Below are 23,599 nucleotides of genomic sequence, written 5' to 3'. Positions count from 1 at the left end.
TGGTATCAGTGTTCTGGATTTTAGCCATTCTAATGGGTGTGTAATAGTATCTGTGGTTTTAATTTGCAGTTCCTTAATTACATAAGATGTTGAGCTTATCTTTTCATATGGTTCCTTACCATCTGTGTATCTTCATTGGTGAGGTCTCTGTTCAGATCTTCTGCTCATTTATAATCTGGCTATTTATTTTTTTAGTTTTTATTTTAAGTGTTCTTTCTATATTTTGCGTGACAGTCCTTTATCAGATGTGTCTTTTGAAAATATTTTCTTCCAGTCTGTGGCTTTCTTTTGATTCTTTTAACAGGATCTTTTGTAGAGCAGAAGTTTCTAATTTTAATGAAGTCCAGCTTATCAATTAATTCCTTTATGGATTTTGCCTTTGGCATTTTATCTAAAAAGTCATTGCTATACCCAAAGTCATCCAAATATTCTCACATGAGAGAATATTCTAGGAATTTGAGATTTTTGTTGTTTACATTTAGGTCTGTGAACCATTTTGAGTTAATTTTTGTTAAGGTTTTAAGGTTTGTGTCTAGAGTCTTTTTTTTTTTTGCATGTGGATGTTTGGTTGTTCCAGCACCATTTGTTGAAAAGACTATCTTGGCTCCATTGTATTACCTTTATTCCTTTGTCAAAGAGCAGTTCACTGTATTTATGTGGTTCTACTTCTGAGTTCTGTGTTTTGTTCCGTTGATCTATTTGTCTATTCTTTCACCAGTACCACACTGTCTTAATTATGGCAAGCCTTGAAATCAAGCAATGTCAGTCCTCTAATTTTGTTCTTCAGTATTGTGTGTCTCATTCAATGTCCTGGGTCTTTGCCTCTCTATAAAAACTTTAGAACCAGTTTGTCAATATCCACAAAATAACTTGCCAGGATTTTGATTGGGAGTGCATTGAATCTATAGATCAAGTTTGAAAGAATTGACATCTTAACAATATTGAGTCTTCCTATCCATGAACATGGAATATCTATTTATTTAGTTCTTCTTTGATTTTCACCACAGTTTTATAGCTTTCCTCATACAGATTTTTGCATAGTTTGTTAGATTTATACCTAAGTATTTCATTTTTGGCAGGATTCTAATGTAAATGGTATTGTGTTTTTTAATTTGCAATGCCGCTTGTACAGTGCTGGCATATAGGAAAGTGGTTGACGTTTGTATATTAACCTTGAATCCTACATCTTGCTCTAATCATTTGTAAGTTTTAGGAGTTTTGGGTAAAGTTTTTCAGGTTTTCTGTATAAACAATTGTGTCATCTGTGAATAAAGACTGTCTTATTTCTTCCTTTCCAATCCTATTTCCTCTTGTCTAATTGCATTTACTAGGACTTCTAGTACAATGTTGAAAAGGAGCAGTGAGAGGGGACATTCTTGACCTGCTCTTAATCTTACTGGGAAAGCTTCTAGTTTCTCACTATTAAGTATGATGTTAGTTGTAGGTTTTTTTGTAGACATTTGAACACAGAATTTTAGTCTCTTGATTCAGCAAGTTGTAAATATTATATTCAGGCTACCCTAGATATAAAGTTCTCAGTTATAAGTGATTATGATTGGAACAGTATATATAGAATAATTGCAGTTTTGCACCCATCCCATATGGGTGAGTGTATGTATATATATGGGTGTGTATGTACTTCTTTGATACTGAGGACTACATGTACTGTATCTTTTTTATTGTTGTTGAGTTTTAAGGAGGGCGCAGCTCACAGTGGCCCATGTGAGGATCGAACTGGCAAACTTGGTGTTATTAGCACTGTGCTCCAACCAACTGAGCTAACTGGCCACCCCCATGTACTGAGAGTTGGCAACATTTAAAATTTTATCACTTAACTGGGTATAATTTTATTATGTCATAAATTTAGTAAAGAGGGTCACGTTGCTAGGGTCATATCGATAGTCCATTTAGCTCTAACTAAAATAGCCTTATTGATAGAAAAGCAAGTGCATATATGATAATGGGATGTGATGAAAGTTACTGGGAATTCAACATGAGGAAGTAAATAGTGGCTCCAGGAGTGAAAAACATTCACCATTTTCATTTAACTCTTATTTCTTAAAAAAAAAAAGTAAAAATGTAGCTCTTTGTCAGAGTGATAGCACGTAAATAAATGGCAAAAAATTGCTCCTTCGTTATTCAGTACTCAAGCTCCTTTTCACAAGTCTGGTTTATTTATGACAGTAGTCCCAAAAGGAATATCTGGATAGTTTAATAAAATAATTTGTGTAACACTTTTTCTAAAAGCAAGCTAACAAAAAAATCTATTGCGGGAATCATAGTAAAAATAGCATGTAGGTTAATAATGGTGGAATTATGGATGGTGGAATTTCAGGTAGTTTTTTTTTATTCTTTTTTTCACTGTCTCAGTCTTGATCTTAAAGAAATCACATGAGAATAGAAATGGCTGGGGAGAATATAGTCTTTCAAATTTGTCTGCCTGCCTTAAACCAGTTCTCAAACAGCATTTGGAACTTTTAGTCCAAGACTGAAGGGGCACGTGGTCTGCTGTAAAACCAGCTCTGGCTTGCTGATGTGTAAAAGAAACTTGACCCTAGCATGGATATTTTCAGTAAGAAATGGTAAGTAAACAGCAGAAACATGAGAGGACAAAGATAAACTCTTGGAAGAAGATGTAGATTCCAAAAAAGGAAAATCAAGATTAAAGATAAAAGAGGGGCAAGATAAAAAGAGGGAAGGAGGGAGAGAGAGAAAGCAAGTAAAAGGTGACAACTCCCAGCAAAGTGAAATGCATTTCACTGGGAGGAGTAAGGGGCCAGTATTCAGAAAAGGTCTGAGTCTCATCCATGCCATTTACACAATTTCCTATTACCTTGGCCTCGGAGAGATGAAAACACAGTTCCTGTCTTAAAGAACATCCAGAGCTGAGGTCTTCCTCTTGTGAAAGCCCCAGGGCCAAGTTTAATGGGGTGGCGGCAACCTGGGGTGGGGTGGGGGTGGAGGGTTCTTACTGAGTTTTTGGGCAGCTGCAGGCCTCCTGTTGACACTGCCCAGGGAAGGTGACAGCACAGTGGAACAGGAACTGTCCCTTTGCTCAGGGTCACGGATAGAAGGGGGGCTTTACTAGAAATCACAGTGGGACAGTGAGATAATCGGGGACTGTTTGAAGCAAACCAGGATATATATTCATGTGGCTGCAGTTACTTGCCCTGGTCTGTCCCTTTCAAACCCCAAAATAGTAACCGCAAATGTTGATTGTTCCTATACAGTCTAAGGCTTCTCTTGGAGATGTTCTTTAGAGATTTTATCAAGGCAGCAAAAATGTCTGTTGAGAAGAATGAAACTCATCTTATGGATTTCGTATCTCTAGGTTATGAAAGAGGAAAAGTACAGGAACCCACCTATAAGTTTCCGATGGTTCTCTGTGGTGGGAATAAGGTGTGAAGGTGCCTCCCAATCCATGGACCACTCACTAATAATGGATAAGATTCATTAAGGGCTCATTGTTGTTCAGCCCTTTCTGTGTCAGGGATGATTGTTATTCTCATTTGACAGAGAAGGAATTGGGCTGGGGTTAGAGGGGGTATAGATTCAGGCCCAGGGCTCCAGGGATTTTCCTTGCACAGTGGGGTGCAGACTCCGGCAGCCCCACCCTGTGGGAGGAACACCTGGCCATTTGTAATGCCTGGTCAGTACTGACTATAGATAGGCCACACTTAGGAGTTTATACAACTCCCTTTATTTCTGCATCTCCCTCAGATCCCATCGCTTTTTCAGGGTAGCCCCACCAACTCATCTGTTCTCTCTGTTGTACTTTTTCAAAGGCCCTGGATTTTGTCATCATCATCACACCCCAATTTCTATTTGTTTTGTATGATTATTTGATTTTCTGTTCTCCTACTAGATCATAAGCTTTCTGAGGGCAGGGACTCTGTGTGTGCCTGACTTTTTATCCCCCTTGGCCTGGCACCAATAGGATGTCTAACGAACATCAGTTGACCTGGTCACTTGAAGTGTCAGAGCCGATGTAGCTACAGGTTACACTCAGTCCAACAACAGATGCTCCAGGTACAGGTACACTTGCTGCCTGACCGCTACTCACTGTAATTTTAGTTCTTTAGCTCTTTCTGTTTCTGATTGTTAATATATATATAGAAACAAATGCTGAAAATTCAGGAGATACGTACCTGTCCTTGAAATGAATTCATTTTGTTAATGCCTTTGACAGATACACATTTTGTGTTCCTCCCTGGCTCTGAACACTTGCTGGTGGCCATGGTGATGTTTTGTTGACTTAGCACTTGGGCCGAGGGCTGCCTGGGAGACTCTTCTATTATTTAGAAGCCTTTCCTGTAGGTTGGTTTTTGCTTATTTGTCTCTCCCTGCTTCAGCAATGCAAAAACAACGTTGCCTCCTTACCATTAAAATGCCTTATCTCCAGGGTATGCTGTTCAACTCTGGACACCTCCTGCCTTCCAGTGCCCCAACAAGCAGGCGCAGCTGTGGGATTGGGAGTGAAGGGCGCTATGCAGTGGGAAGGGACCTGAAACTCTCCTTGGGCCAAGGAGTAGGGAAGATAGATAACATGCACAATCCTAATGCCACGTAAGGGAAAGGGATGGATTTATGTAGTAATGCAACTTAGACTATGTAAAGGCACAAGCAAAATGAAATAGCTCTCTTCCTAGTAAGCAAAAAGTTTGTACTGAAAAGAATTCCAAAAAACCCCTAATCTGCAATGTATTTCACTGCATGTAAACGTCCTACAGGAAGACCAGATAGACAGAATGATAAGCCTTCCCTCAGTCAGTGGGTGGTTGTGCACATGTCCATTCGTAGTGGTGGAGCTGATATTCTGCCAGCCAGAAACCCGTGTTATGCAACTGCAGGGCAGCCAGAAATGCCTCTCCCTCCCAGTCTGTGTCCTGAAATATTCCCATTTCCCAAGGCTTTCTTTGAAACTGCTGCCCCTGCAGTGCCTCCCCTGAGACTCCCGTCAGAATTAACCACTCCTTGTGCTGTGCTCCCATAGAGTATTTACGTATATTTCATTTGACCTTGGACTTCGGCAGCTCACATGCGCTTGAAGATTATAAGCTCACTGAAGGGCTGGTGCTGATTTCTTCGACCCCTTCACAGTACCTTGCACAGAATGCACAATACAGCCTTGTTATGAATAAAATAAACAAGCGTGGGGTGGGGGCAGAGTAAAGGGAGCATTTCCAGAGTGCTGTGATGACTGAGATTGAAGTAAAGTTAAGGAAACTGAGCCTCCTCTGTGGAAGTGATAAGAAGCCATTGGAAGGCTCTATGGAGAGCTTAACTTGGTAGGTAGGTCATGCACGGGTGGGGGCTGCCATGTCATTTCCTCCCTGGGCTATTGCTGTGTCTACGAAACAGGCTTATCCTATTTTCCCCATTGGAGGGCTGGTGAAAGGGGTTTTTCCTTCCCTACCTTCATCCTAGTGTGGCTGGCCTTTTAGATGTACTGACAGCTCCCCTTTAAAGTGACATCTGTATAATCACATTAAAACAAACAAAATAAACCTTAACTTCCCTAAAGAGTAAGTGAACTCCTTAAGACTGACAGATTTAATTTTAGTTGGGAGGGGAAAAAAAAAGAAAAGGACCCAGACTATTTCATTACAGTCAGTTAAGGTCAGTCACCTAAGTCTGTCAGCAACACAAGGCTTATTTAACAATGAAAAGTTTTCATTCTGCGCACTCTAATAGATCATCCTCAAGACAGAAGTTTTAACACCCCCCCCAAAGGAATCATTGCACTGAAATAGAATGTCAACTTGTAAGCTGGGGAGGGAAATCATTACTGGCAGAATCATATTTACACATCTCTGTGTTAACAGGATTACAGATACTCTTAGAAGATGTATACATTTGAACAAAAATAGTGTACACTTTGACTAGATGCTGGGGATGGATTTTTAATGGGTGTTGAAAGTGACTGACAGAGTACAGAAAAAAGGAAAGGATGGCATCTTTTAGAGATGTTGATGAATCCTGACTCAGAGAGGTTTCCACTTGTCGACCCGTTAAGAATTGTGGAGCTCTGTGGAGCTTCTGGGCACTCCCCCACACTTCTTAGATCCAATTGGGTTTATGAGTACAAGAGATGATGGCCATAAATGCAAGAAGGTAAAAAAAAACACCTTTCAAAGAGACCTACTCACTAGGGTGAGTCATTATTTTGGTCGAACAAGTAAGTAGTGTGCAAGCTGGGTTTCTTTCATTTTACTCCCTATATTTTTTCTATAGCACGGACAGCATAGTGTTTATTACTTGCAATTATGTTTCTATTGCATGAGGAATAGCACTCTGATCAAGACTTTATACACTAGCAGTTCATTTTTTTCTTGTTTTAGTATAGGATTAGATCACGATGCTGCATTTTTTTTTTAAAGATTTAAAGCTTTATTCTGTTTTACATTTTAAAATTTTTTTGTGTGAAATGATTTCGCACATGGTACAAAGAAATATGTTCTGGGTTGAGCACTTTTAGAAAACAAGGCAATTCTATGAATGAGTACCCTAAAAAGTCTTATCTAGGAGGTGGAAGGAATGGAGTAGTGCTAGAGCTAATTGGTAAAGATGATGCTGCATTTTTAATCTCTAAAAGATAAGGGCTCCTACCTCAGTCTCTCATCACACTTAAAATAATTTCTTAATATCATCAAACGTCTATCCGTTGTCAAATTTTCTCATGAATGTCATGATTTTTAATGGTTTGTTTTAGTAGAATCCCAATAAGGTCCATAATGTTGCAATTGATAATGTTCCGTAAGTCTTTTTAATACCTAATTTCTCTCTGCATCTCTCTCCCCCACCCTCTTTTTAATGTTTTTGTTGAGAAAATCAGGTCAGTTGTCCAGTAGAATTTTCCATAGTCTGAATTTTGTTGATTGTCGCTGTGTGTTACCCTGCTTTAGTAACTATGATTGTTTACGTAAACACATCTCACATCCAGGCTAGCTATTTTCCTAGACAGAGTGAGAAAAATCTTGTTTTAATCAGAACAACCTCAGACATGATATGGCCACAGCCATTTTTTCTAGAGAATGCCTTCAGGGGATGTTCACGTGTTCCCTGGCCAGTGTCTGCTGTCTCTGTGTGAAGAAGCTGTAAAGATATGAAACGGAAGAATGTCACTCAGGATGCACCTCTATGAGGAACAATCAGATTTGTTTCAAAAATGATCACAAATCAACTCTGTAACCTCACATAACTTAACCAAGTGCCAATTAAATGAGGCGGAGCAGTGGTTCCAGTTGGCAGGGAGGACGCTTGCGTAAGATTCGCACAGTTACAAAGGGCTATTTTGTGTGCCTGGGAACTTCACAGAAGCATAAATGCAAACAACTTTGATGATTTAATTAAAATTAAATATGAGAAAATGAAAAATGGCATGCACCATAACCACAATAAACACTACAGTAAACTCTAAAAAAGCCCGTTCAAAATTCTCACGAGTAGCTCTTTCAGTATCTAATGAAAAGATTGATTACTTAAAGACTTCAATGTATTATATAAAGTGAATTTATAGAGATCTAAATTTATGATTATAGACTCTTAAACCCAGCATACCTTTGGGAAATATAATTTCAAAAAGAAAAATGGTGTTCAGTGGTGATATAGAAAATTTTACCATCAAAGCAGCCTCTTTTCCCATTTCTGCTTATATATGCAGCCTGGCTCTGCCATCTAATAGACCTTAGAGTTCATTTTGACTCACCCTTTCCTTATATTACATACCCTTTATAGATCATTGACCAGGTCTGTTGTTATTACCATAACATTAGAAAATAAATTCTTAAGATATAAATTAGACCCTATATTAACTTGGAAAGAGAGCAACACTTTTTGATATAGGACCTATAAGTTTGTATTTGTTTATTAAACAAAATTATGTAGAGAATGGCTGTGCCTGTGGCCAGGGAAATATCACTTTACAAAGTGTGTGCTGTGCACCAAAGGTATAAATTGTGATTTATCTGCTTTGCTTATGCACTGGTATGAAGGATTCACTTGAAGATTGAATCTAGTTAGAGCATTTACAGGGTCCGCCTAATGACACTAAATCACCATCAAAATGCCATGTGCTTGAAATTCTCCATTGTTAGGTGGGAAGGAGTCTTTATTAGCCCAGTCTTCCTTGTAACCAAGAATATTCACCGGCAAGATTGAGATTTTAAGGTCTGGAGAAGGCTTTTGTCTATGGCTAGTGAATGGAAAAAGATTGAAATTTATTATCTTCCCTCTTTTTATCATGTGCTCCTTACTTTGATTTTAGGCAGAAAGAAGTAAGGGGAAAAAAAAGAGGTTTCAGTTCTCACAAAGCTTGCATTCACATGGTAATAATAGAATTATTACCAGCAGAAGTGACAGATATGTTAACGTAAATTTGATTTAAAAAAGAAATGTATTGGAGTCACGACTTCCAAGAACAGAGGTGGTGCTGCCTTCAGGCACATTTCCAGTGATGTCCAAAGGATGCAGGCTTGTCTCTTTGGTCCCTCAGCTGGGCTTTCCTCTTTGTCGGTAACCAGCCCCCCAGCTCTATCCTATAAGAGTCACCACCTAAATTGAAAGATGTCTGAATTCTTCTTTCCACTTCATTATTGCTTGGTCTTTGCCTTTGATGACTTCGCTTTATGCCCTTAAAGTATCCCTCCTTTTCTCCAAGGTTGACTTTTCCCCTCCATCGAAGGACTTTTCCCCTTCGATGATCTCCATTAATTAGCTCCCCTCTTTCAAACCCTAATCTTTCTACTAATGTTCAAGAACACCATTCTACAACTAAAAGCCTTTAGATCTCTCTAGCTCATTTAAGTATTTATTGTCTAAGCTCTGAGTTTCCTTACTGAATGTAAAAATCCCGACTATGGACCTTAGTAATTGTTCATCCTCTTCCTTTCTCTGCCAGTCTTCCGAAGAATTGTCTGTGCTTTATTACTTCCATTTCCTCACCTCTTATTTAGCACCTTTAGTTCTGCTGTACTCACCTCCCTTATCATGTGGCTTCTTTATAATCCTTGTGGTAGGCTGCAAAGGTGACCCTCACGCCTGTTCTCTCATAGCTATGTGAGACCCCTGAAACTGTGAATGCTGACTTATTTGGAAAAAGGGGTTTTGTAGATCTGACTAAATTAAGGATGTTGAGGTGAGATGACCCTGGGTTATCTAGATGGGCCCTAAATGCCATCACAAGTGTCTTTATAAGAGAGAGGCAGAGGGCAGTTTGGCACCGTAGGCATACATACCACAAGCCCAAGAATGTCCAAATTACTAGATTCTGGAAGAGACCAGGCACAGAGTCTTGCCTAGAGACTCTGGAGGTAGCATGACCCGGGCCCTGCTGACACCTCGATTTTGCACTTCTAGCCTCCAGAATCGTGAAAGAATAAATCTCTATTGTTTTAAAGGACCAAGTTCATGGTAATTTGTTAATAATGGCCAGAGGAAACAAAATACAGTTCTCTTTTAACATTCTTGGCAAAATTATTGACCAGAGATGAGTTAACTTTCACAGAGTGAACCAGCATCCAGCACCAGATTAAGAAGTAGAACCTTCCTAGCTCTCCAGAAGACCCTCTCAAATCCCCTTTCTGCTATTTCTCACCCCCACCAAAGTGTCCACTAGTTTGACTTTCAGTATCACGCTTTGAACCTAATATAAAAAGACTCATAAAGTACCTACTCTTTTGTGTCTGGATTCTTTCTCTTAACAATCTATTAATATTTGTGAGATTCATCCATGTTATTGTGTGGTGGTTGTAGATATTTTTTCCCCACTGCTGTATATTACTGTGTTTCCCCGAAAATAAGACCTAGCCAGACCATCAGCTCTAATGCGTCTTTTGGAGCAAAAGTTAATATAAGACCCGGTCTTATTTTACTATAATATGAGACCGGATATAATATAATATAATATAATACCCGGTCATATATTAATTTTTGCTCCAAAAGACGCATTAGAACTGATTGTCCGGCTAGGTCTTATTTTCGGGGAAACACAGTATCTATTGTCTGTTTATAGCACAGTTTATTTATTCTACTGTTGATGGTTTACAAATATTGCCGTTATGAACATTCATTACATGTCTTTCAGTGAAAATATATCTGTGTTTCTATTGGGTATATAATAGGATTTCCTGAGTCAAAAATGGCTTCTCATTTTTTTTATACTCTAAGTAGATAATCTGATTGACACACACTTCATCAACTAACTCACCCATCACTGTGACTCTGTAATCTCTGTTTGATTCTGATCTCTGCTAACATTTAAAATGTCATCTTTCAGTCAGACACACACACATACACACACACACACACACACACACACGATGTTTAGTTTGTCCCAGTCCAAACTCAAGTTCCTACCAAAAAATTCTTCCTCTCATGTCACTCGTGGTGGTGGTAATGGAATGTCATCAATCTTAATCATTCAAATTTGAAACAGAATCATCTTTAATTATTTTTTAAATTATCTTGCATCCACCAAATTCCTAAAGCCTCTTGATGTTCTGTCTCTATATCAATGTAGGGGCACAGTCTCTCTTGACTGACTCCTAACTGGCCTCCCAGCTGCCAGTCTGTTTCATCTGTCATCCATCCACAAAGTCTAGGTATAACTTCCCAAAACTTTGATCCTGCCACATCCCTTTTCAAAACTCATGGACGTGGATGGATCACCACTGATAATAGAATCAAGTTTGGCTTTTTATGCTTTCAAATTTGATTTCAACATCATTGCTATGAGTAATTATTCCTATGAGCCTTCACCAGGTGGTATTGAATTACATATTAACATTGCCTTCAATAATATTTTTATGATAAATTGCTCGAAGGGCTTCCTATGAACATTTCTTATAATGGCTCCATATAATAACCATATATTGAGAGTTTACTGTACCTAGCACACATGCAATCCTTATAACAGCTTTGTGTGGTAACTACTTGTGTTATTATCCTCAATTTACAGTGGAGGAAACCCAAACTCAGAGAATTTAAGGTATTGTCTGAGGTCATCCATCCAGAAACTTAATAAGGATTCAAACACCAGAAGTCATAGTACGTTTTTTTTTTTTTGTATTTTGTATATTCAGCCACTGGACATGGGAAAAAGGTTTTCCTCCCAGCTTTTCACCTCTGTGACATGCTTTTCTGAAGCTGCATCTCCTCCTGGCAGAGAACTGTGGTTCAAGGTCCTGCTGTTCTGGGATGGGCACCGTCTATGGATACTGCTCTTTCCCTTTCACATTCTCTAAAGCTGCAGCGTGATGGCCTGAACTCTTGCAGCTACTGCCTGGGCTAAGGGACTTCAGTTCTTATAACACCAATACGGCTCCCTCCTTCTCTCCTTGTTTCCTTCTTCCGCCTTCTCCCTCCTCTCTCTTTCTCTTTCATCTCTTTCTCTCCTCTAGGCTTCTTCCCTTTCTTTTACCCCGCCCCCCCTTCATTCCCACACCCCACACCTCCTTTTGTAAGTGCAGTGGCTCCCTTTTTAAAGTCTAACCTCTGAAGGTGAAAAAAATGTCCCTCTGATCACCTCACTCCCAGGCTTCACTTTTCAGATTAAGAAAAAGAAAACCACCTCAGTGTAATAACCAAGCATCAAACAAATAAATTAGAGCTATAGCAGGGACATTATGTATACAGTTGCTTTAGCAATATAAGAATAATTCATGTTTGAATCACTATGCATACATTTATTGGAGTTTAGTGATGAGGAAATTATGGACCCAAATAGAATGTTGACAAAAATGCCATTATACATGGCAGGGTTAACCAAATAACACACAAGAAAATCAAGTGATGCTGGTTAAACTAAATGGATAGTAATTTATAGCAGGAATTGCCAAACTATGACCAATTCAAGACAACAGTGATGACAGATTTTTCTTCTACCCTTTCTGAAAATTTCAACAATTCTAGGTGAACAATAGGAGTTTTGCAACTTCCCAACATTGTAGACCTGCCAGACTTTAAAAAAACTGACTTGTTCATCTTTTTCTCTTAACTTTCATAACATATAGCAGATAACAGAAAATCTTTCATATAATAGGTACACAGGATGTTTGTTGAATTAAATTGAGTCTTCTTGAGGATTAACCCATCATGTCTGGATCGGGTAGTTCTACGTGATAACTTGGGAAATTTCTGTGGACTTCTGGAGCACCTTGTAGACTAACAAGCCAAATCAGTACTGGGCTCTTGCTTTGTCATCAGTGATCTGCTGCCTCAGGAAAACAATTGAATGGGTTAAAAAGGAACTAAAGATTAATATCTTCCTTCAGCTGTGCTTTTCCCAAGCAGTAGCAGCTCATGTGAGATATTTAACTAACAGATATGGTATATGTTATGAGGGAAAAATTAAATGATAAAAAGAAACACAGCCCATGAACCACTCTCATTTGATGACCCAGAATGCAAATAGATAACAACAGTTTTATATTATTGCCTTAAAAATTTATTATGCTTTAATAACCCCGCGGTAAACCTAATTTTATGCCCCACTTAATAACAACTCAATTGGAACAGGAACGAAACTACATGGTAGGAACAAACGTAAGAGATTTTCGTGTTTTCATACTTTTAAATGATTGACTTAATCTTTTTTTTTTTTGCAGTTTTTTTAATTTTAATTTTAAATTTTTTTTATTAGTTTCAGGTGTACAAAGCAACATAATAATTAGACATTTACATCCGTCACAAAGTGATAACCCCCCTTCCCCAAGCTACTACTCCTCTGACAAAAGCATTGACTGTCTTTCTTATGCTATATTCCACCTCCTGTGACTAAATATATATATTTAATTATAGTTGACATTCAATATTATTTTGCATCAGCTTCAGGTGTACAGTGCAGTGGTCAGGCATCTACACAGTCTATGAAGTGATTTCCTTGATGTCATGATTGACTTAGTCTTAAATTTTTAAATGTGGCAGTTTTACATTATTACCACAAATACTCAATTAGACAATTATTAAGTGTGTTTCCTCATGAAATACATAACAAGAGTATATGCTTTGGTCCCCAAATCTGTTTTTGCACCTCATTTGTTTTCTGATCTTTGGAATCTCCATATCCTATGTGTGGAGGGCGTGGCTCAGTTAAGAATTAAGAGCGTGGACTCTCCAACCAGTTTGCCTGAGTTTGAATGGTGCCTGGTGCCATCCCTTTCAGGCTGATTTTGGGTAGATTACTTATACCTTCTCTGCCTTAAGGTCCTGAAATAATATTACCCACCTCAAAGGGCTATTATAAAGATTAATGAAGTCAGTTAATATTTGAAAAGCATATATTGCCTGACACATAGTATTATCTGAATTACATGTTTGTGAAATAAAGTGGATAAATGGTACCTCATGTAAGTGGTTTCAAAAATTGTGGAATGTCAGGTGTTTGTTCAATTTGTTATAATCATATCATTGTTTGCATTTTTAGCATGTAATAGGATCATTTCACAAAGAAGATAATTTTTGCCTTTTTATTTCACTACTTTTAAGAAGATATCCATTAGAGTCAGAAGGTAGCCGTAGGAAGATATTTTCTTTAGTTTGATAATGAAATTTTATTGTTTAAACAATGCTGTGTTATTGGAAATCCTAGCAGGTATAATGCAAAACAAAACAAGCAACATATAAAAGACATACAGATTGCACAGGAAAAAAATAAAACCATTTCTAGTTGCAAATGGCATGGTTATGCTTATAGAAAATCCCAAAGCATGTACAAATAGATAAATAAATGAAGCTCCTAGAACTAATAAGTGAGTTTAGTAAAGCCTCAGGATACAAGGTCAATATACAAAAATATAAATTTTTATATACTAGCAATGAACAATTGGGATATGAATTTAAAAATCAGGAACATATAATAGCACCAAAAAAAAAAAAAGAAAGAAAAAAGAAAGAAACACTTAGGCAGAATTTTAACATAATATGTGCAGGAACTGTACCTTTAAAAATTTTAAATATTGATGAAAGAAAGGACACATAAATAAATGGAGAGATATGCCATATTCATGGATTGAAAAACTCAATATTTTTAAGATGTCAGTTCTCCCTGACAAATACTTTGTGTTGATCTGTAGATTCAACACAATTCTAGTCAAGATCCCAGGAGCATTATTTTTTTTGTAGCTATCAACTGAAAGCTCTCAGCTACCAACTGATTCTAAAATTTATACAGGAAAGCAAATAGAACAACTTAAATAGCTAAAACTATCTGAAAATAGAACAATAGAGTTGGAGGACTCACAGTGTTTGATTTTAGTACCAACCATGGAGCTACAATCATCAAAACAGTAGACGAATAGATCAATGGAACGGAATAGAAAATCCAAAAATAAACTCACACAAATGTAGCCAATTAATGTTTGACAAATAAGCAGAGATTATTCAATGAAGAAATGAGAATCTTTACAACAAATAGAAACCTTGACCTATATCTCACACTATAAAAATTAACTCAAAATGGATCATAGGCCTTAATGTAAAATGTTAAAGCTATAAAACTTCTAGAAGAAAGCACAGGAGAAAACGTTTGTGACCTTGGATTAGACAGCGATTTTTTAAAATACCCCACCTAAAGCAAAATCCATAAAAGAAAAAAAGCAAGATAAATTGGACTTAATTAAAGTTAGAAACTTCTGTTCTTCTCAAGATGCTGTTAACAGGATGAAAACACAAGTCACAAACAGGGAGAAAGTATTTGCAGATCACATAGCTGAGAAAAGGAAAAAATACCCAGAAACTACAAAAACCACATGAACCTCAATAATAGGAAAACAAACTCAACAATTTTTAAACAATGGACACAAGCTTTTAACACTTCACCAAAGAAGATGGAAGAGTGAGTTTTGCTCTATGGAAGTTAAAAAATTAATTTAGAAAAAAATACAAATAAATTAGAACAAATCAGGCATCTGAATCTGAAGTAGAGAAAATCAATCCTTTTCTGAGTTATACCGTATTGTGGTATTTTAAAATTATGTAAGTAAGCATTTTAATGTTCTATATAGCATTCAAAAATAGATTTGTTTTGCTTAGATGTTCAGGTCTACATAGCCTGCAAAAATGGATCTGTTCCTGCTTAATGTTCAGATCTAATGACTGTACGTTATTTTGCTTGTACTATTTATTGCAAATGTCTAGTTTCTCTCTTAATCTTAAAGCCTTCTGCAGAGAACTGACTCGTGGAATTTTATTTTAACATCAAATTCCACGAGTCAGTTCTCTGCAAATAACTATTCCCTCCCTTGTCACTACTTTAACTTAGCTAGTATTTTTCTTTGTATGTCTCTAGTTTACTTTTCATCAGCCACTTTTTTATTTGGTTTATTTCAGCCCCATTTTACGCTGTCTCTTGATTTTAAAGTGCTGTGACTGGCTGTGAGTAGCTGGCATCAGTGGGAGGAGGAAGCAGTGTGGGTGCAGTAGGCAGATGGGCTTTGTGGGAGGGATGTAATGACTCATTTTTTTTAATGTGTTGATTTTTTGATATAGAAATGTTGAGGACCCCAAAAGAAAACTTTCATTTGTATTAAAGAGACCTTCAGTCATTTTTAGCCTTGAAAAAAATCTTTTGAATCTCCTTTGACCTGTCTTCCTTTTTTATAACCTCTCTAAGCCTTCTATGTTTTTAGCCTCAGTTTCATTTGATTTATTTATTCTTCAAAGAATGTGAATTGTAATTTCTCGTTCATTAGGTAAGGCTGACTCTGTACCAAGCAGCTTCTCAAGAGTCTGTATTATTTTTATATGCTGCCCTTTGGTTTTACATTCAGTCACACTGGTTTTTCAGTGTTGTGCTTTTCATATTTTAATGGGTTCCTAAATTATAAAAGTAATTAATGATCATAATAAATATGGTAAAAAAATGTAGATGGCATAAAGAAGAAAAAAATAATTCACAATCCCATTACACATCTATTATCACAGTTTAAATTTGGTATATAACTTTCCAAACATTTTTTTCATGTCCATGTATACACATAGAATATATATATTGTAACGTATTCATTATATTTTAATGTATATGCTGTACACTATAATGTATATATTTTAATATTTTTAACTTAATATAGCTTGAATCTACCTTCACTGCTAAATATTCTATAATATGGTTTTCAATGGTTACATAATATGTCATTATTTGGATGTATGTATGTATGTATGTATGTATCTATCTATAATCTATCATCTACCTAACCATTTTCCTATTGATGGCTACTTAGGCGTTTTCCATTTTTATTGTAAAGAATGTATTTCAGTGGACATACTTACAAGTAAATCTGTCACATTTATAGGAATTGCCTCAAGGTAAATTCTTAGGAATGGAGTTACTGGGTCAAAAAGTGTGCATAATCTTAGCCATAAGCCTCCTAGAAAATTTACACTTCCCCTTGTTACATGTCATTTCTCTGCATCTTCATTGGGCATTTTGAAATATCTTTGGCTGCTTCTTAATCAAAAAAGTGACACTTTATAGTTGGCTTAATGTGCCCTTATTAGTGCTGAGATATAGAATATTTTTTCATATGTTTATTTTCCATTTTACTTATACTTTTGTGAATTTGCCTACCCATGTCCATAGCCTAATTTTCTATTGTATGTTTTTATGGTTGCCTGTTTGGTTTAAATTGACCAATAAGAGATGATTATAAAGATATTACCTTTCATCTGTTATATATTGCACATACTTTTAACAAATTAGCATCATATATTAAATTTGTTATGAGGTATATTAACATTTTCATTTTAATTGTGAGTGGGATATGTTTTATTATTATAATTTCCAAATGCTTATTCAGATTAAAAGTAAGGTCTTGGTTTTCATAATAAGTTTGCATTTTGATACTTATTAAGTTATATTATTACTTATAATAGTTATTTAGTTGATTCTGTAGCAGCTTTTTGGTTGACAATCATAATATCCACAAGTAATGATAATTGTGTATTTTATTTTATAGAATTATACCTCCTTAGCTTGTGAAATCTTATTGCATAAATGAAGATTTTCAGGAATTCAGCATATAGTGGGAATAGTTGACAGTCTCTTCTTTTTCCTGATTTTCATGGGAATGCCAGTAAGAGCAAATTTGGCAATTATTATGAAATATATATAATTCTTCATGTTCAATAACTACCCTTATATTTTTAATTTGCAATTATTTTTAATGAGAAGTTGATTTTGAATTTTAATCAAAACACTTGGGGCATCTCTGGAGAGACTAATGATTTTTTCCCCATTGAGCCATCCTTGCATTCCCAAAATAAATTTTAAACCAGTAACCTAGTGTTCTTATAGTGTATAATGCTTAATGCATTTGGCTCATTTGCCTTTCATATATTTGTCTATATATAAATGAGTTTGAGACTAATCTGAACTTCATTTTTGTGACATAATTGTCAGTTTGGGTTATCAGGTTTGTACTGCCTTCGTGTTAGGCATCCCTTTGGAAAATTTATATCTGTGGTAATATTTTACTTGGTCATAATTTCCTATACCTTTTCTTTCTTTTTTTCTTGATTATATTTGCTGGGGACTTGCTAGATAGTAATTAATTATAAAATACAGTTCTGGATTAATTCACAATCTTACCTATTTGCTTTTAAAATTTAGTTTTACAGTTATTGCTGCTTCCCATGGATCTGTGTCTGCAACCTTAGTTAACTTGTTTTAATGTTGAAATTTAAGAGAGGATTACCCCACTTGCCACCACTGCAGAGTCTGCTTAGTTTCCAGTAGTTATATGATCCCCGTTTGTTTAAAACAAATGCAGTTTGGCTGCTTTTTATAAAACCACTTCCGGGTAGAACAGCAAATTCAATATTCAGTGGTAAATGCAAAGGGAAAATCCCTGTTATTTCTTCATTTCCTCTTTGAACACTACGTTATTGAAACCAAAATGTGCTTTCTGGGCATTATTTAGGTCTGACCTTTTGGGGGCTTTGTTTTCTGTTTGCAGATATTGCCGTGGTAGAGATGAGCGATGCCTTCCGCCAGCCATCCTTGTTTTACCACCTTGGAGTGAGAGAAAGTTTCAGCATGGCCAACAATATCATCCTCTACTGTGATACTAACTCAGACTCTCTGCAGTCACTGAAGGTAACTCAGTTGTTTACTAAACATTTACTTTAGGAACCCCTGTCATCCAAAAACTTTTAAGTAGCTTATGTTCGTGAAAGGGTGTTTTTGTCAGTCTGATAATTATGCAACAATTACTACTTAAGTTGTGAGATTCATCTAGACTTCAGTGTAGAAATTTGATGATACATCGATAGGGAAAAACTTAGTGTTGAGGTCTGGGTTCCAGTTAGAGTTACACCTAGGGAGACTGTATTACTCGGAAATCAGTACCACACACCAGAGAAAGAAGAGGAGGTTGCATAAAGCACTGTCAAGCCTCGTTGGAGGTTTCATTGAGCACTCCTGTCCAACTAGAAATACTATGCTTTCTACTGAAAGTACTAGGTAGAAATACTTCGAGTATCACCAGAAAATCTCCATCCTCCTTCATGGGAATATGATTTCGATTAAGATGGAAAAGGGGGAATAAAAACTCTCTTTGTCTATTTTCTACAAAATTCAGCGTGTCCCATGTCATTCTTTCTATTATCGAAACTTAATGATACGAGGGTATTTCCTCCATCCAAAAAGATTGCCTAGAATGCTTTTGCAAGGCCACGTGATTTTTACATTGTGTGATTCTTTGAAAAGCCTCCAACAGTTCAGTGAAACTCATACCGAGCCTCATGTTATTCATTTCCTTTGACACACTTCCAGCCAGCTGTGTGTGCTTTTGCTCATCGCTATCTTCCAGTTCACAAATTAAAGCCAGCTTTGGAACACGGAGCCCTAAAACCCAGAGCCATATTTCTGATGGCTTAGTAATTATTACATGAAGATCTCTAACCCCAAATCCATGCCAAAAAAAAAAAAAAAGTAGTATTTTGCTTTTATCTGAGTATCTAAAGCTTGTATGGCTTTCTCTGAAAAAAATCTGAAGTTTCATTTAGCAAATACATTTATTACATGCCAGATATTGTGCTGGGCATTGATAGGCTGGCCCTTTCCAGAATATTCTGAAATAGTCCAATGAGATCTGTCCATACTCTGTCTAAATCTGTTTTTACCTGGAACAATTCTTTTAAGAACCCCCAACTTAATTTTACCCCAGATTTACCCCTTTAATTAATGCATCAGAAAGTTTTGTGATGGTGTATACTGAAACATTTTGGTGTGTTACCTTTTACAACATATATTAGCTTTTGATGAAGAAGGAGTGAGATTATTTTATTTATTCTTTTTATTCTATTAATTTATTTTCTTTGCATTGTTTATTTTAAGCAGGCAATGTTATATTGGACATTTTTCACTCTGTTTTTGTTTTTGCTCTACTGATATCTGGCGATTTAATTTTATGGTCGGTCATTCTTTCCTATGGAAGTTTTTTTTTAAAAAAAAATGAATTAAAGTTACATCTGAGAGAAAGAGATAAAGCTAATCTTATCAGAAATTTGTATGAGACAACTAAACTGATGTACTTAATTGCTTTCAGCCAGCCTTGGTATAGAAGTGTTATTGGTGTTTGAATAAAGTTCTCTAAAAAAGGCTAGTTTGTCTAAAACATACTCATTTATCTTGTACATAAAAGCTGCTTGTTATTGAGCTAAGTACTAAGTGCTTTACCTGCATATATTTTCACACTTAATTCTTAAAACATCCCTGTGAGTAATATATTCCATCACCATTTTATAGACTTGCAAACTGAAGCTCAAACAAATTTAATCATATGCCCCAGATGATACAGCTAGTAAAATCTGGGACCAGGTGTGTCTGATTTCAAAGCCCATCCCCCTTAACCACTCAACTTTATTGCAATTACCACTAGTTAGAAGGACATCAGACATTCCTGCAAGCATGTTTATTTTGAAAACCCCATCAAGTATGCTTCCTGTGTTGTTTCACTCAACATCCATCCTTTCTTTTCTCCCTTCTCCCATTAACTTAAGCTTTTGCTGTTTTCTTATTTAGCTTGTTCCTGGCTCAAATAGGTGTCGGGTTGCAGAAGACAAAGGTCTCTGGGATAGAAAGTAGTTTTTTCAGTCTAACAATTTCCTTTGAACTCTAGAAATTCCTCTAATCTTCTGCTATGGAGAAAAGTCTGTGTGTGTGTGTGTGTGTGTGTGTGTGTGTGTGTGTGTGTGTTTAATTTTATATATTTCTGTTGCAGTTAGTCATAGGTGTAATTGTTATCCCAGCTATCTACCAACAAAAAGGAAAACTGCTGTGAAATAAGGCAGAACAAGAGATATTTATAAATAATATATTATGCGTGGATTCGCCAAATAAAATAAAAATGAAGCACCTCCCTGTTTTCAAAGGGCAAAGACAGAATGACAATGCTATTTTCATCATCTATCTAGCTTCACTTAGATTGTTTCTTTGGACATCTAGAAAGTAGAGCTGCACCAATTTTATTTTCATCTACTGCCCTTTGTTGAACAGAGCAGTTTCTCTTTGGCAGCAAATTCTCAGGAAGAAATCATAGGAAAAATTTTAACTTTAAGCTCCTGAAAAACAGTTGACAGGAACCGTAAAAGTACTTAAAATCTAGGTCTGAGTTTTCATAGGAAAGGATATTTAGAATGTAATCAAATCATGTACTTGCAGTTAGAATTGTATCTGTTTTAAGTCACAAGTACTATCTATCTTATTATAGTAAGAATGAAATACTTATTTTTTTTTCCAAAAAGATCATCATTGTATCTAAGAAAGGGAAGTTGAGAGATAGTATTCTTTTTTTTTTCCTTAGCATCGTAATAACACAATTTTCACAATTTCCTTTATCATGAGAACTTCTTATGTGCCTATTAATGAGAGACTCAATGCTAAGATTTTACATTTGCTTAAAAATAAGAAATTACTGTAACAAGTGTTTTCTGATTTATTTCATGCATAATAGAAATTATCAAACCTTCATTTGGGTTCTCTCAGTAAGTGGGAGAAGTCTTAACACTATTCGGCAATGAGCTGTGGGGCAGATACACGAAATGAATCTGACATCAAAAAGGGCTTAGGAGAAATGAGTGCCTCTTATGTACAGTGAGGAAGTTATTCTGATGAACCATTTTTTTTCTATCATCAGAAATTCCTTTATAACAAGAGGTTTCTACTCCAATTCTTGTGATTCTTTCCCTTTTTCCCTTCTTTGACTCCCTCTCTTTTTTCTAGGCCATTCCCCATTCACTGTAAATGATGTTGCTTATAAAAACAAAGTAAAATAAAACAAGAGAAGACCACTACACACTATCTGGTAGTCAACAATTAAGCCCTTGTATCCGATAGACACGTGTCCCATTTGGGAGACCATCTCAGGGAAGATGTAGATGCCTGATCACTGCACTGTACACCTGAAGCTGAACAATAATGAATGCCAACTATAATATTATATATATATATATATATATATATGTATATATAGGTATGTATACATTTACAATAGGCAGAGCACAGCATTGGTAGTGGAGATAGTGGAAATGGGATGGCTCGGTGCGATGTCAGAGAGATAGTGGATAGGGGAAGGGGGGTCCACAGTGTGAGGGATATAAATGATAAACGTCTAAGTAAAAAAAAAAACAACAAACAAACAAAACAAACAAACAAACAAACAAAAAAACTCATAGATACAGACAATAGTTTAGTGGTTACCAGAGGGTAAGGAGGGTGGGGGGTGGGAGATGAGGGTAACGGGGATCAAATATATGGTGATGGAAGGAGAACTGACTCTGGGTGGTGAACACACAATGTAATTTATAGATGATGTGATACAGAATTGTACACCTGAAATCTATGTAAGTTTACTAACAATTGTCACCCCGATAAATTAAAAAAAAAAAAAAGACCTTATGTAGGGGATCTGACAACTATAAAGAAATATATGTAATAAACGTTAGAAAATCAAAAAAAAATTAAAAAATTAAATTAAATTAAAAAACAGACAAACAAACAAAAAAACAATTGAGCTCTTGCAATACTAAAGGTAAGACTGGGAAACTTACACTTTGCTGGTGGGAGAATGTATTGTCACTATCTTTTAAAGATTAATTTGGCAATATCTAATAATATGAAATAAGCATACCACAAAGACATAGTAATTATATTTGTAGGTGTGTACTGTAAAAGGACTCTCTGGCATGTCTAAGGAGATATAATCAAGAATATTTATGCTAAGGTGGTTTGTGATAACCCCTACCCTAAAGGAATTGGGAAATACCTTCTGGTATAGTCATTGAATAGAATATTATAGAGCACTTAAAATGAGTTAACTGCAGCTTTAGGTATCAATGTCAGGTAGGGTTTCCAATTTCCTGACATTTTGGAACCTTTGGGAATTGAGAACGGGAAATCGTATTTCTCGAGAATTCTCGAGAATTCCCGAAATAATCTTTTTTATTTAATTTTCGTTGATCACCTGCAATAATGGCTGTAACAGTAAATGTTAATAAACAGAAAAGCTGTAGAGAAGGTGGGGCAACCGTGTTTCATGGCCCCAGCGCAGTCTTTCAGAGGTTTCGAGACACTCCTATATGTAAAAGGTCGACACAAAACTTGAGTAAATAAAATTTCCTAAATGGAGGTCGACCAGAATTTCATGACTAGTGCCTCTCTTGCCCTGAACGCTAAACAGGGGTCAGTCACTACAGTATCATTCTGGCTAGGTTTCTGTTATATTTCAGGTTTTCTCAAAATATAAACAATGTAATTAATAACAACCTTTATTTAACCAAACCTTATAGTATACAGTGAGTTTTTACCTATATCACACAATGTATTAACATTCCCAATCTCATTTAAATATTTTATTTATTAAATTAAACATTAATGGAAAACATATGCAAATATTCATTTGAAAATTTTAAAAAATACTTCAAATAGTTTTTATTTGTCATTTTTAAAATTAAACTCTAAGAAACATAGAGCATTAATTGCCCAATCAAATAATTGTGATCTTCGCTTTGTGACAAATATACTTGATGTGGAAAAATTTCTTTCACTTTCTGTAGACGTTGGTAGACTTGTTATGAGTGCATCTGAAAGCATCTTCAAGTTGGGAGTGAGAGAAAGTGTTGCTTCATATAAGCTCAATTCCTTCCTTAGAGAAGCAAATATTTTGTCTGCATGCATAGGGCTGGGCTTTGATGTTGAAATTGATACTGCTTTAGTCAATTCACACTTCAGATCAGATTCTGATTTAATGTCAGAACTCTCTGTAAGGACATCCTTTATTTCTTCTCTTGGAACTTCTTCTGCTGTAAATGTTCGTTTAAAAAGTCTTTCCATTAATGACTTCGCCAGTCATGCAATTTCATTCTTACTTGACAAGGCTAAATATTCATCCTCTTCCACATAGACAACTAACGTTGCTCAAGTACTTTGTGAGAGACACAAGAACTCTAATTCTACGTTTAACCAATTCAAATTTTATTTCCTTTAAAAGCATTTGGCTCATTGAAGAATTCTATTTTTCTAAATTACTAAACAGGAATTTAAAAATTCCTTCACTTGTAAGAATATTAGCTTCTCTATTGCTTAAGGCTTCAACTGCTAATC

General features: G+C 36.0%; 1 protein-coding gene across 3 annotated transcripts in view; it reads left to right on the top strand.

The window, feature by feature from the left end:
* MAP3K5 (mitogen-activated protein kinase kinase kinase 5) overlaps nucleotides 1-23,599 on the top strand; it is a 179,947-nt gene that overhangs the window by 39,029 nt on the left and 117,319 nt on the right. For all 3 annotated transcript variants that reach the window (XM_033103493.1, XM_033103494.1, XM_033103495.1), the window contains exon 2: nucleotides 17,952-18,091. In XM_033103493.1, the coding sequence (XP_032959384.1) occupies nucleotides 17,952-18,091 (140 nt within the window). The remainder of the gene's footprint in view (nucleotides 1-17,951; nucleotides 18,092-23,599) is intronic.

Source organism: Rhinolophus ferrumequinum, chromosome 3 (genome assembly GCF_004115265.2).
Source record: "Rhinolophus ferrumequinum isolate MPI-CBG mRhiFer1 chromosome 3, mRhiFer1_v1.p, whole genome shotgun sequence".
NCBI lineage: Eukaryota > Metazoa > Chordata > Mammalia > Chiroptera > Rhinolophidae > Rhinolophus > Rhinolophus ferrumequinum.
Note: the sequence above shows the minus strand (reverse complement) of the source record. Positions and strands in the feature narration are given on the sequence as shown.